The sequence below is a fragment of the Parus major genome, chromosome 14 (assembly GCF_001522545.3).
Source record: "Parus major isolate Abel chromosome 14, Parus_major1.1, whole genome shotgun sequence".
Lineage (NCBI taxonomy): Eukaryota > Metazoa > Chordata > Aves > Passeriformes > Paridae > Parus > Parus major.
The window spans coordinates 8,719,704-8,732,106 of record NC_031783.1 but is presented as its reverse complement, the minus strand read 5'-3'; the positions used below and the strand labels follow the sequence as shown (position 1 = coordinate 8,732,106).

At 41.4% G+C, this 12,403-nt stretch overlaps 1 protein-coding gene across 3 annotated transcripts; it reads right to left on the bottom strand.

Moving 5' to 3' along the window:
* Window positions 1-1,224: 1,224 nt before the first annotated feature.
* Window positions 1,225-12,396, bottom strand: LYRM1 (LYR motif containing 1). Of its 3 annotated transcripts, XM_015642662.3 has the most exons (5): window positions 12,270-12,377; window positions 10,493-10,615; window positions 5,024-5,182; window positions 3,942-4,034; window positions 2,038-2,370 (listed from the first exon to the last, which is right to left on the bottom strand). In XM_015642662.3, exons 3-5 carry the CDS (start codon window positions 5,180-5,182, stop codon window positions 2,254-2,256), a joined length of 369 nt encoding a protein of 122 aa, XP_015498148.1. In that variant the 5' UTR covers window positions 10,493-10,615; window positions 12,270-12,377; the 3' UTR covers window positions 2,038-2,253. The 3 variants fall into 3 exon arrangements, 2 of the variants coding, with proteins under 2 accessions (XP_015498148.1, XP_015498147.1); XR_004499441.1 differs by lacking the exons at window positions 10,493-10,615; window positions 12,270-12,377 and adding an exon at window positions 1,225-1,960 and having other exon boundaries at window positions 2,196-2,370; XM_015642661.2 differs by lacking the exon at window positions 10,493-10,615 and having other exon boundaries at window positions 12,270-12,396.
* Between the last annotated feature and the right edge of the window lie 7 nt (window positions 12,397-12,403).

The following is a 12,403-nucleotide window of genomic DNA, read 5'->3' as shown; positions in this document are numbered from 1 at the left end:
GTGATGCTGTTACTTGCTGGTTTCTCAGTTAAGCAAGTAGATTCTCATTTGAGTTACTTGAGAATATTTGAATCTTTTTAAAATTGCTTCTTTGTATTTTCCTTCAGAAGTAAACTCCTGTTATTTCAATTTGGTGTAAATCTTCTGTAATTTTAGGGCTGTTCTTTTGAAATAATCTACATCGTACAGTATGTGCTTAGGAAAGAGTTGTGACTATAACACAGACAGTAAATTTAGACTGCTCATTTCCATGGCTGTTTATTCACCTGATGCGTCAGAGCATCACTACCTTCATTAGTCACATAAACTTCAGCAATTCAAAAGATTCAAATGATAGTTTAATGACAAAGAGTGAGCTTAAGCTTCCATTCAAACCCATTGCCTCTGCACATTTTGGTTGGGCTCAGTTGACACATCCCTACACTGGTGTATCAGAATTAGGATAGGAAGCCTGTATTTAGACTTCTTTCAATGAAGAATTAAGTAGTATGTGCAATCATGTTAAATTTTTTGGGGTTTTTTGTTTGTTTTTCTTTCTTTTTTAATGCAATCCCCCTTTTCCTAGGCTAAAGGAGTTTTGTTTTGTGTCTTCCTGGCAGCAGTAAATTCACAAAACTTCCACAGACAAAATAATGGCATTTACTCCCCACATGAGGCATTCCCAGGAAATAATTATATGGGAATAGAGACCTTTGTGGACTGGAGCCATAAAGGGTAGTGAGAAATTGGGCCAGCCAGTACCTGTCATGCTGATTCACTCTTCTTATTGTTTTCTTATACTTTCTATTCTGCTTGTATTTTTTTCTCTCTTAAAAGTGCATTATTGGCAGAGGGACTGTCAGTCTGTTCTGCATAGGACCAGGTCTAACTTACTTTTCAGGTAGACAGCAATATTTATTCGTCATTGTTTATTAGAGCTTGGGGAGTTTTAATGACTTGGTGAGCTCAGAAATGAGATTCCATTGATTTCTCCCACTCTAAAAGGAAATCATACACACATGCATGTTTCAAATTTGATTTTATTTTTTTTTTTTTGTCACTATTAATGTCCTTGGAGTGCTGTGGACTGTGCTCAGGTAGCGTCCAGTACAATGTGGCTCTTGTCCAAGCTTGGTCTCACTGGTATTTCCAGCCTAAAGGATGGAAGACACTCCTGTCTTCCCTGAAGAGAACAGTCAACAGCCTGGTAAAGTCAGATGACTGCAAAGGAGCCAAAACAATTGGTAGCCCATAAAACAAAAATTAATTTAATTTTACTTCTATCCATGAGGCACCTGGGAAACAGAAATACCCCTCAAACTTGGAGGAGACTTGTAGATACTATCTTTGATTAAAGATGGGGTCTATAACATAAGAGTTAAAACCTAACACTAAATTAAAATAATTGTTGAAAAAAAAAAGTGTGCTGATTATGCTGAAAAGCTGACCATGCAAAAACATAGTGAGGACACCAAAGCATCCTAAGCTTGTTCCCATAGTGACAGCCTGAAGGCAGAGTTTTCAGCCAGTCCATACATGGGAACCTGAGGAACCCAACACTGGAATGTTTTACTCAGAATTGTGTAATAGCATTCCAAACTTTGCATTTCACATCCACACCCTCTCCAAAGGAAGGAAGAAAAAGCTGACATAGAGACTCTAGGCCACTCCTCTGCAGTTTGCAAAAAGGAAAAGGAGTAGTAGCATTTCTGCCACTTTTCTGTCTCTTTCCTACTGTCCAGAAACAAAACATCCCCATAAGGGCACTATGAAACTGGAACTCTCTCCAGGGACAGCAGAGAGCAGAGAGAAAGGACAGCAGGTACTTGGTGCAGTGACTGTATTCCCACTGGCAGGCAGAAGCTCTGGAGGATCTGTGTCTGCTTGACTGTCCCAGACTCCCTTGACTTTGGCTGACCTTACACGAGGCACTGTCTTGAGTCAAAACTGAGCACAGAGAACCTCAAACCACCAGAGAACCCTGTTACAGATAAAGAGAGTTTGAAATCCTGCTGCTTTTTGTCCTGATGTCAAAGTAAACTTTATATCACACTTCACTTCTTAAAAAGTGTTACTTTTATTGACAAGTCAGTGGTTGAAATGTAATAAATACTAAAGCAACCTTATCCATCATATACAATGGATCAATTGGCTTTTTTGCCTTGGGAAATGTGTGAGCAAATGACCACACCATCACAGTTGTGCACACAAATCACCTGGATTGCAGTTCACAGTTTAAAGGACGTGATTACACATCACAGCTTAAATGGTGGCTTATGAAACTTCATCATGGGATTTCAGATATATTGGCTTAGAAATCTTCCTTAACTTTTCCTGGTGTCGCAATGTACGGCCTTGTTTATGGGCAAGGCCCATAGGAGGCAGATGGATCTGGAAAAGAAAATCCCACCAGTTAGGTGCATATTGGGAAGAAAAATACAAAGTTCACTCAGTTTTAAGTCATTTCTTCATACATTGGAGAGGGTAACTATTGTCTCAAGCCAGGTTATTAGATTTCTAGGAGGAGGACTATCTGAGGAATGATTAGTGGTATAACTTTCAGGCCCTAATTGTTCTGTTTATTAAAATAATATAAATTTTAGACCTTAATAAAATCCTATATATGCTAGGCCTTTGTTTTGCAGTTTGGTATCAGGCTGCAGTGATACTTGATGGAATAGGATTGCTGACAATGTTCCAGAACAGTAAGAAGTAGAAACCCTAAAAATTCTTGAGTAGATGTCTTGAATCACTGTGTGATTTATTCATACCTACTTAACAAGTCATAAAATAACCCCAAACTGTATGTATTGAAAGCCTGCCTTCTTACTGTCATGATTATATATATGGCACATTAAAATGCACAATCAATGTCATTGACTCTATAAGCAGAAGGAGCAATAGGTGACAGACTCTTCCTTTGATTGACAAAGTCTTTATATTTCATAAGACTGTTAGTGGGAATCGTGCAGCTGTAACCCCCCTAAATGACTGAAAAATGTAGGTGGTAGCAGTCAGGTGTTACTGTTGCTGAGGCTGTCATCCTGTAAGATGGGTGTTTAGGTGCAAATAGTAGTAAAAGCACTGACTAAAGCAGCAGTAGAGATTTCTAGAAACTGAAAAATAATAATCATCCAGTTTGTCTGAGAAAGCAGATCTTTTGGGATTTTGAAACCACTGCAGAGAACACATTTTAGGCCCATTTCTAGGAACACTGTTTGCCAGCTGTGCATTGTTATTCTGTATACTGAAACAGATGATAAGAGTGACCATAGTCTAGGCAAGCATCTGATAAAAATACAATTTAATTTTGACCATGACTGCCTTGATAAGGGAACTATAGATGTGAAACTATAAACTCATCAACAGGAGTTGAGAGGATGTCTCTATGGGAGGCAGCATAAAGTATTACTGACAGAAGTGACTGGGCAATGAGGAAAATTTATTGAATGGTGCACTAGAAGACTTTGCTGCAACTTCCAGCATTTCAGTAATCTTGGACATGTTCTTCTGTAGGAAGAAGGGAAAAGAAGCAGCAACATAGACAGGTATTTCATAAGGCCTGATTTGTGACCAGGAGAACAGTTAACAGTAATGTAGGCTATAAAAACTATTGTTCCTATGGCAGATGTAATTCATATTATTATTCTCTCATTCTGTTCTCTTATTTTATTCCATTACCATGTTTTTCTATATTCTTTGGTTGGCTAAATATTCGGAGGCCTTGGGAATTTAGTTCATGTAACTCCATTTAGGCTTTGACTCCTTATTTTGAGAAGAAATCCTCCAATTTACAGTGAAAAATAGATAACATCTCAGTGTACATTTGGCTCTGCTTTAGCACACATTTAAATGCCAGCTCATCTAAAAATACAGTGCAATGAGAGTGCTGGAAACTGATGGTTTTGTTGTATGGAGAAAACTCAGTGGGTATCAGTGAAGACTTTGTGATTGGTACTTACAGGTCTGGGGTAGGGGATGTTATAGTGAAGTCCAATTTCTATTCTTGCCTCACATTCTTCTATGCACTGCTTAATCAGCTTGGGATCTGTTACCTATGATGATCAGACAAACAAGGGTTTTTATATGAGTACAGTAATTAGCAGTTGGAAGCTCAAGTGTAAACGATGAACAGGACGAGGCTTTCCTTAGTTATTTTGGCAAACCCAAGGATACAATGATTGTGTTTTTCACATCCATAAATGGTAACATTGGTATTTTCCTCAGCTCAACAGTTCTGGGCTTGATGGTGCTGAATGTTCAGGCATAGAGGCTGTCAGGACTGAGGCTACAGAAGGAGATTTTTACCCAAACATGCTATTTTCTCTGTAAAAAGACAATAAACATATAAACTACTACTACATCTATGAAAAAAACACACTCATCTGTTCCTTACTCTGCAAGGTCACCACTGGATAAAGGAAAGACTGCTTGGTGTACATTCTGTTATCATCCTATCCAGAAACTCTCTTTGAAGTCAGAAATGTGGTGTGAATTATGACTTAAATTCATTTTTTTAATTTTGCATTACTTCAGTTTTGTCCCAGATCAATATGGGATATAAATAAGTGTTGTGATCTTGAATTACAAGAAGGGCCTTTGATTACCACGGTTTGAAATTTCTTCCTTAAGAAAAAAATTAAAGTGCTTCTTTTAAAAGAAGTGCCAATGATTGCTGCTTTGAAAAGAAAAAAAGAAGCTGCTGAGCTCTGTTTGCCATTACATGGTAATGATACACTTAGCTAACTTTGTAAAGATCAAAAGCTGCTTCAATTACACAAGCAGTATCTTTGGAATTTAATTTTTTCTTGGCTCTTTTTTACTGAAAAAAGACCTTTTAGACTTCTACAGTAATTAATGAAGAACTGAAATTGTTTGAGTTTTCTCAGGGATGATATTTAAACTGTAACCCAAATACATCAGCATTTAAGGTGAATGAAATTTTGGGAACTCAACCCTTCTATTCCTATATTAGCATCCAAGCACAGAGTGCAAAGAGCAAGAGAAGAGTAATTCGGAAATTCAATACTGTGAGGACACTTACATTTTTGTTTTTTCGGAATAACGTTCTGGCTTCATTTCTAATGTACTCTTTCTCTCTCATGGTCTCCTCTATCTGTCCTGATGCCGACTGCCAGTTTTTGGCTATTTGCAAAACCTTGCGGTAAAGGCCAAGAACTTCTTGTCGAGTTGATGGTGTCATCTATAAAGACAAGACAAACCCCCAACATATCCATGAACATTTGAGTTGCCAAAAGGCCAGCAAGCAGGCCATTTTTTCACACTATTCAATTAGTTTAAAAATATTTCCGCCATCTAAAGATATGCTGAGCTATATGAAAAAAACCCTGAAATAGCTGGAAACAGTAATTAACTGTTGGAAGCTGAAGACTCAGTCCAGCAAAGTATTTATACAGATATTTAAATCTATCTCCATTCAAACAGCTTGAGCTCTTGCTCAAAGTTAAGCACTTGGTTTAGTGCTTTGCTGAATCAAGTCTGGTACAAGAATGCCTTGGGTTCTGTTACACTTATGTTTTGCAACAGACATTGGGCAAGTCACCGAAACTCTAAGCATCCCCCTTCCTGAGACATTGTTGTACCAATGCTGACCCTATCTTTGCAAATCTGTGAATGAAATACATGATAAAACCACCACAATATTGCTGAAAACTTGTATAGGCTGCAGGGGCTGAGAGGCTTATTCGTGATACCATGACAGTAGGCAGTAATGATTCAGCTGGAGTTTGATGTGATGAAAAGGTGATGAAAGCTATTTTATCTAAGCACTCAGGAGAGGTAGACTAACTGTGGATTTAGGAAAGTCCTGAATGTCTTGATTTTCAGAGAGCTGTGTACCTGCTGAGCCCACTGAATCAATCTTCAGGTGTGATGAGTCTATTTGTCAGTAGAAAGAATGAAATCTTAGTCTTGCTTTATGTAAATGAGTATTTTATCATATAAGTGGTTACACAATTTCATTACAGACCACAAATTTCCCTGAGACAAATCCACTTCTGGATAACAACATTTCTGCCACGGATTAAATTAACAAAAAAAAATGACTTCTGCTTAAGGGGCACTGCAGCTGTCAAAGGCACCTCACTGTCCCAAAGGAAGGTGCAGCAGCACTGCCAAGTAAGTACATGGGTGCAATGAGGAACAAGTGTCAGGGACAGGATATTATCTGACTATCAGGATCCATTTGCCAGCCTGAAGCTCTAATTACTGTGGGTGAATCTACCCTGAAATCAGACCTGTGTGCTGGGAATGGACAGTTTGGAGCAGAGTAATTGAGACAGCCTGACCTTCCCTCTGGAGGGAGTGCTCTCTTGGTCGTGAGGAAAAGCTGCTTCCTAATGTAGCACCCAAACTACTGTGGGAAGCTTGGCAGTGTGCTATGGCTCAGATGCCTGCAGTCTGTGGCAGTTCCTGCAGTTCTGGGTTGCAGAAGAGGGGCTTCAGCCAAAGGCTTCTCAGGCTACAATGTTCTTGATCTGCTGCCACCAGCACAGTGGCTGACCAGAACCAGCCTCTGTGACTCCAGACACTCACGCCCTCTTCCCTTCACCAAAGCTGCAATTACAGATGCTAACCTGAACACAGGATTTGGCTCATGGTTCTTTTTCATAAGAAATCCTGAACTATAAATTCCTAGATTTAACTGTTGCTGCTATCTAAAGACCTTTTTTAGTTTCAATAACTGTTTTTCTCTGATTCTTAAAAGCGAACATTTTTGTTTTGCTATTTGTATTTTAATGTGTTTAACCAATCATATCTTCTTCCCCCAGACTGAAAATTATTCTTCCTACACAGCACAAAGTACTTCTAGTAAATGTTTATGGTATTTCTGGGAAATAAATTCCAAAATAATATAACTAGGTAGTCCCAGCTCATCAAACACTTTGGAGTAAGCGCTTCTCTTCATCCACTCTAGGGCTCCATTTCAGGCAGTGAAATCAGTCAGACATGAAGGCACAGATGTACATGTACCTGAAAAATCACTGTTTCCCCCTGCTAGGTTGACATTTTGTACAGAAAAGAGACAGTTCAATTACAAGGGTTAACCTAGCACAAGCAGAGTCCCAAATTCTGGCCTCACCTAGGGCCTCTCCTGACTTCCTCCCTCTGTTGTTATCTGAAGGTGTCACCTCAGACAAGCTGATAACAGCTTAGGTTTTCATGTAATCCATAAAGAAAACAAAAGGAACAATGATGGGAATAAAAATATTTAAAATACAGGTTTCAATTCTGATCTATGCATCAGACAATTTCCAAGGTGACAGCTTGGGACAGAACATGCCCTGTGTTCAGAGCTGACTATACCCACTGCACTTGGATTTTAAACATACCAAGAATCTGTTTATAAAGATTTTATTGAAAAGTCTAGAACTAACAATTATTTTCCCCACTAGTTGCTTCCACTCCCCCACCTACAACTCATTCTTTTGTTCTTTAGCTTGTCTGTGCTGGAATTGCTACAGAACAGTGTAGCCCCTCATCTAGGCATGGGCTGCACTTCTGCATTCTTGCTCTCCTTCCCACATATGCTGGATGATGTAAAAGACATTAAGCAGCTATTCATGTATGCTCAGCAACCAGCTGCTCCCAGGGCTCATTTAGTTAACAATTCTTAACATTACAGACCTGCTCATAAGCTATTTCTGCAAAGATACATAAATGAAGGTATGAGTAGCCCTTTACAGATCGAGGGCTTCTGTCTATGACAGGAAAGGATGAGAGCAAATAATACGAAATTCAAAGCCTGGGTCAGATTCTGATCTGAGTGGGAGTATAAATAGGGAGTAATTCCACTGAGAGCAAAATTACTTCCAACTTAAAATGTTGTAAATGAGATTGGAATTCTTCCTTTAGTATAAACAGAGCCCACACTGACAGAAAAGTAAGTGATGGTACAAGTCATGTATCAGGAGTAATTTCATCAAGTGACACTACTTGTATTAGTTTTGTGGGTGTGCAAAATGATTCTGAGTGGGATAGAAAGGAAGATAAGGGAGGCTTTCATGTCCTTGTAGTTACTCATCTTGCAACTTACATCTTTGGCATTTAAATCATAATTATATTTCACATCTCTGGAATGCTAAGTGGATGTTACACCACTTTCCCACTAACACCCATCTTGTGGTAGTCACACCCATTGTTTAACTTCTACCACCCTTCATTTTACTGCAGCATGCAGCCCACAGAGGTTAACCACAGACCTTTCCGTCAAAAAGTATAGGGCTATCGTATTAGCCGAGCAAATTTCGGGTGTTTACTGCCACAAGGCAAAGCAGGAGAGGTCAGAGGTAGGTGTGTCTGCATGGCTGTGTCAGTGGGGAAAAGCAGGGGGTCGCAGTTTGCAGCCCACTGTCAGAGCCCAGGCTTTGGAGGGAAGCCAGGCATTGCCTCCCAAACAAGCCCTGCTGGGTGCTGGGGCAGAGCCCAACAGCGCAGGGTTGTAACGCTCCCCTGGTCTCTGTGCAACCCCTCTTATCAGATCACACATCACATACCTGAAACATCCCACTGTATCCAAACTCCAAAGGAGATCTGAGCAGTTAATGACTTACTGCATGGTGAACATGCAAACATTTTTCACTGTTAATTAAAACAAATAGTCCCTTAGACTATAAAATGCAGTAGGTTTTTCTTTCTGGAAACAAATACACATTCCTTTGGATTGTTAGATGATTGACCCAAAAATTCAATAATCTGAATAATCCATGAAACACCAGTCTTATTTTGCTATTTGCAGGTTTGTCTAGAATTTAAACTAAAAGTTCATATAAAAACAATAAAAGGAATCTGCCAACTGCACTATACAATGTCCCCAACAGGACAGTGTCAGCTAGGACAGAAGACAGACTGCACCAAGACTGACTACAGATGCAGGAGCAGCTAAACCATAGGTGCTTCCCAGCAGGGGATACTTGGCTGGGAACACATGTCCAGCACACGCCTCCTCTGCACAGCTCCTCTAGTGAAGTTGTAAGTCTATTTTAGTTCATCCTTTCTTCTAAAGTCAAGCCTTAGCTACTCACTTTAAGCATAAAATCTGCCAGCAGTGAGTACATAGAGAATTTTAGAAAACAGAGGGTGAAAGGAAGAGCCCATGGGGAAAAAAAGGCTATTTTAAAGCAACTGATCTCTTCTTTCACATCCCAGCTAACTGGGGCATGCATTAGTAACACACACCTAGTGCTGGTGCTGAAACTGGATTTGCTCAGGGGAGGTGGGGAACAAAACCCTGCATGAAATAATTTGAAAAGGCAGCTTTGAATTTCTCAGACGTAAAATGTTTTATTTAGGAGCAACACAACTTCTATTTAACAGCTGGTTTGCTACTGGCAAGGAGTCTGAAGACACAGTGACAAACTGCTGGGCGGACTGCCTTCCCAATTAAGCTGCAATCACATCTCTGTTACTGAAGTAAATGATGTCATTCAAGACCATGGAGTATCAACACTGCAGTAGGGAACACCACTGTGTTCCATACTACATGCCCATAAAGTAATCCAGCCTGTATGCTGTATGTATAGCTCCTACTTTCAAATGCACTCTGGCTAATGTTCATTTAAAGAGATGCAGAAAAAAATCATATACCTGTTTGGTTTTTTTTAAGGAACTAAACAATGCCACTTAGGTAAAAAATGACCTGCAGTCTCTCTCCTGCTGCTAATGCAGCAGATAATCAATCATTCCTTTCAGAGCTCTCCACAGCAATGAGAGGTCAGTAATCCATATTCATCTTTCATGCAACTCTGCCAAAATGAGTCTGTGGTTCCTAATGCAGCAGTGGATTTGGACTGTCATTTCTTTGAGGGACAACAACTGAGACAATGAGTTCCTGTGGCACAGGGGGCAGAGAAGGGGTCACAGATTCCTGTGATAGCTGGGTAGGTCACATGCCTTCCAGCAATATTAAGTTTCAAAATCTAGCTTCCACAAAAGTAATTTTGTCCTCTTTTACTCAAATGAATGACTCAGTAGCCTGTGACAGTACCCTGCAAATACCAACCACACGTGGCTGCAGTATCTACTGGCAAAGTGAAAACTTCATTTGATTTTCATTCTTGAATGAACAATCATAACCTTTTTTAAGATTCAGACAAAACCAGATCCTAGCGAAACCTCCATCACAGTTAAAGTATTCCATCTTCACATGGTGAAAAATAAATAGAATGAAAGATCATGTTCTTCCATGATGGTGTTACATCCTCATTTCTACCAGTGACACAAGCCTGTATATTTCTAGACATTCTCATCAATTTGATTCAAAGATTTATTTCTCACTCTTTCCATTGACAAGCTGAAATCATAAATGCATGCAGATTTGGTGAAAAAGAATGAAGTTACTGAACCAAGATATTCCATAATGGTATCTAAAAGCAGGGTGACTTTCACAGGGTTTAGGATTTTGTCATGCTGGTGTCTTTCTGCAGGCAAACTGAAATTATCTGAAACCTCAATCAACACCTCTGAACCAGACTCCCTAAATCATTGTACTCACACTGTTCAGCAGCTGGGATGGGAACTCTGCTGTTCTATCTGTGCCTCAGATTTTTGACTGAACTTGGATCTCTTTTAAGCTTGCTCTTGCATATGGAGCAGTCTTTTGATCAGGAAAAGCAAACTGCATGCAAAGAGAATATAATTAAATAGTAAAACAAGGACATGGATTTATCGCTGTTTCCTATGCCAGTTCAAATAAGCCAATTCATACAAAATTATGGTTCTACAACATTCTTTTCACTTGAATAAATGAAAGTGGAAACCCTTTTTGATCACTGGGTTTTCATTCTCTTAGTCTGAGGTGGTCGAGGCATTATCTGGTTTTAGCAGGACACAGAGACTTGCCCTGGAAGTTTATGTTTGTGTATTCCTGTGCTTGCAGGAGCCTCAGGAAGAACAGAAATGCTGACTTAGACTGTGGGAAGGGGGAATGGAAACAAACAAAAAATTGTTTTACTTATTTCTTAGCTTTCTCATGAAAATCACAGAGTGGCCAGGCAAACTGTAAAGCAATATGAACTTGTCTCTAGTCTTGTCCAGCCCTGTTGTTCACACTTTCATACCATTTTCTCCTCCTGTGTATTTAGTTTCCTATTACTTACAAGCAGAGAAAGATTTTAATGCAGAGTGAGAAATTTAGCAGAGAAAATGAATTCTCAGCTATCCTTGGATGGCCTTGCTTATATAATATAAAAGCATACAGAAATATAACAACATGGACACAAGCTCCAGCATAGATTTATGCACCTTATTCATACCTTGGCTTCCAGCCAAATGCAACTGAATGCATGGATAGAAATATTTCCTAGCACTGGAAAAGCTCCCAAGCTCAAGAACAGGTATAAATATTAATGCTAGTAGAGACAAAATCCTCTCTGACTCTCTTCTTATTTTATTCTGCGGGTCTTTCAATGACAGACATGATTTTTAGTTGCTATTTGAGAGCCATAGCAGGGTTGTGGGCAGGGAGGGCTGTGGGACACGGGTGATTTAGGAAAGACCTCTGAGCCATCGAGTCCAGTCTGTGACCAAACACCCCCTTGTCAACCAGACCACATCGTCTTTCCTTAACATCTCCAGGGTTGGTGACTCCAGCACCAAACAGGGCAGTCCATTCCCATGCCTGATCACCCTTTCTGTGATATTCTTCCTCATGTCCAACTTAAACCTCCCTTGGTGCAGCTTCAGATGCTGCCTTCTCCTCCTATGGGCACTGAGAGTTGTGGCCACTGAGCATTGTGGGCTTGGGGTGCTGTGTGTCAATGACCGCTGTGGGTCACACACTGCTGTGTGTCAATGACTGCTGTGGGTCACACACCGCTGTGGGTCACACACGGCTGTGGGTCAATGACCGCTGTGGGTCACACACGGCTGTGGGTCAATGACCGCTGTGGGTCACACACTGCTGTGGGTCACAGATCGCTGTGGGTCACAGATCGCTGTGTGTCAATGACCGCTGTGGGTCACAGATCGCTGTGGGTCACACACCGCTGTGGGTCAATGATCGCTGCCCATACCGGGCCCCCACGGTCGCTGCCGCTGTCAAGATGGCGCTGCGGCCCCCCTTGACCTGGAGCCGCGCGGCCACTAGGGGGCGCTGCCGGCGGGGGCGTGCTTGTGCCCCCTGGTGGCCGGGGCGCCCTTGCCCCCGCAGCCGGGCGGAACCAACGCGCGAAGCAGAGTGGGGGGGGTCAGCCCACCGCACGCGCCTCCGGCCTCTTCCCTCCCTCGCCCTCCCTGCGTGTACGCCCGCCTTCACCCCCTCCCCGCTTTACCTTGGTGCAGTCGTGCCGCGGCCCCGCCCCGCCGGGTGTCCCCGCTCCGGTGGGCGCGGGAGGCGCGAGCCGCCGTCCTCCCTGCCCTCACCGTGCGCGCGGCGTCGCGCGCACCGCCCCTCGCACGCCACGCC